The sequence below is a fragment of the Gavialis gangeticus genome, unplaced genomic scaffold, assembly GCF_001723915.1.
Source record: "Gavialis gangeticus isolate Ggan-Ray unplaced genomic scaffold, GavGan_comp1, whole genome shotgun sequence".
Taxonomy (NCBI): Eukaryota; Metazoa; Chordata; order Crocodylia; family Gavialidae; genus Gavialis; species Gavialis gangeticus.
In genome coordinates, this window is record NW_017729018.1 from 8,700,688 (window position 1) to 8,702,362 (window position 1,675).

Below are 1,675 nucleotides of genomic sequence, written 5' to 3' on the forward strand. Positions count from 1 at the left end.
CTTCAGCTCCCCAACCTTGGCTTTCTGGGTGAGGAAAGCCTCGAGCCGTTTCTTTTGCTGCTCATCTAATTCCAATTCCTCCAGTTTCTTCTGGAGGTCTACGAGGTTGGCTCTAGTAGAGCAACAGGGATGAAAAAGCAAGGGTGGGGGAAGAAAAAAAAGCTTTAGCACTTGCTAGGCCTCTGCCAGAGGATTCATTTGGTCTCTGCCACCCATAGAGAGGGGTGAACTGGATACGTGGCTGTTCACTAGCTGTACAAGATACTAGGAGGCCTGGCAGAGTCCAAGAAGAGAATCCGCACACCCTTTGCCACTGGACCTGCCTGGCATCGCTGGTGGGGAAAAAGAAGCTCAGATGAAAGCTGCTCGTTTGCGCTTAAGGCAGAACCCCCAACATGGCAGCCAGGCTAACCAGGCTAATGACTTTAGGAAGGACGAGGCCATGGCGCATCTCCAAGGGACAGGGGAGATGAATGATGATACAGCTTACACCCATCTCCTCCCCAGCTCCGTTTCCTGCTGTCTGCCACTGGGGTAAACCTATGAAACCAGAGGGCATGGTTAAACCCTACCAGGCGGCCCCGTGACAGCAGCTGCCTGTGGGGGAGCCGGGCTGGGGAGGGGGCGTTCTCCATGCCAGCAGCCCCTCCCCTCTGCACCAGGATCATGTAACATGAGACGAGCTTTCCCTGAGACCATGCAAATCCCCACAGCCTGCTGAGGCCCCTCAAGGCCCTGCCCAAAATACCACCCTTCCCTGTACCCAGGGGGGGTTGGGCTCTAATACCACAGGGGAGGACCTGCCTGAGACCAGCCACCCAGGCCTTGGCCATCGTGGGCCCACAAGAGCAGGATGAGCACCGACAGAAAGGCCTCAGCGCCCTGCAGGCCCCAGCTTTGCACATAGCGACGTCTCCCCCAGCCTGGGGTGTCCCCAGCAGGCACTGGCACACACACACACGCATGTGCACACCCACATGCTACCACATGCACAGGCAAAAGCACCCACAAACACATGAAGGCATACACTGGCATAAACACCCCCCTACACACACACAGGCCTGTGCACACATGAACACAGACACTTGCACAAGCACAATCACAGATGTAAGCACCCCTACACACCCAGGCACGCATGTGGGCATGCAAGCACATACACAAACACCCGCACATGTGCATGAGCACTCACGCAAACACACCTGGGCGCATGGACCCACACCCAAATGAATGAGCAAATACCCCTGTGTGGGCACAGACAGGAGCACCCATGCACATGCAGGCACCCCAGCACACACATGAACACCCACACACACACGTGCACAGGCGCACACAGGCACGTGCACACACACTCTGTCACATGCAGCTGTGTGGGCAGACATGAGCACCCACCCCCACACAGGAACATGCACGGGCCCACGCGCGCACGCACACACACACGGGGGCGCGTACACACGACCCTGGGTGTGTGCACACACACACACACACACACGGGTGCACACGCGGGCACGGGTACACACACAGAGAGGGACACACACACACACGGGCAGGGACACACATGGGCACACACACGGACGGACACGCGACCGCTCCCCCCGGCCGGGCCAGGCCCCGGTGCCGCCGCCCCCCGCACTCACTCGGCGGCGCCGTCCGGGCTCGGCCCCTCGGCGATGGCCGG

General features: G+C 59.5%; 1 protein-coding gene across 1 annotated transcript in view; it reads right to left on the bottom strand.

The window, feature by feature from the left end:
• Positions 1 to 1,675, bottom strand: part of MAP2K2 (mitogen-activated protein kinase kinase 2) — a gene marked incomplete at its 5' end in the record, with an annotated part of 31,601 nt that extends 29,926 nt beyond the window's left edge. Inside the window, 2 exons of the mRNA XM_019513137.1 lie at positions 16 to 112; positions 1,635 to 1,675. Coding sequence (XP_019368682.1) covers positions 16 to 112; positions 1,635 to 1,675 — 138 coding nt within the window. The remainder of the gene's footprint in view (positions 1 to 15; positions 113 to 1,634) is intronic.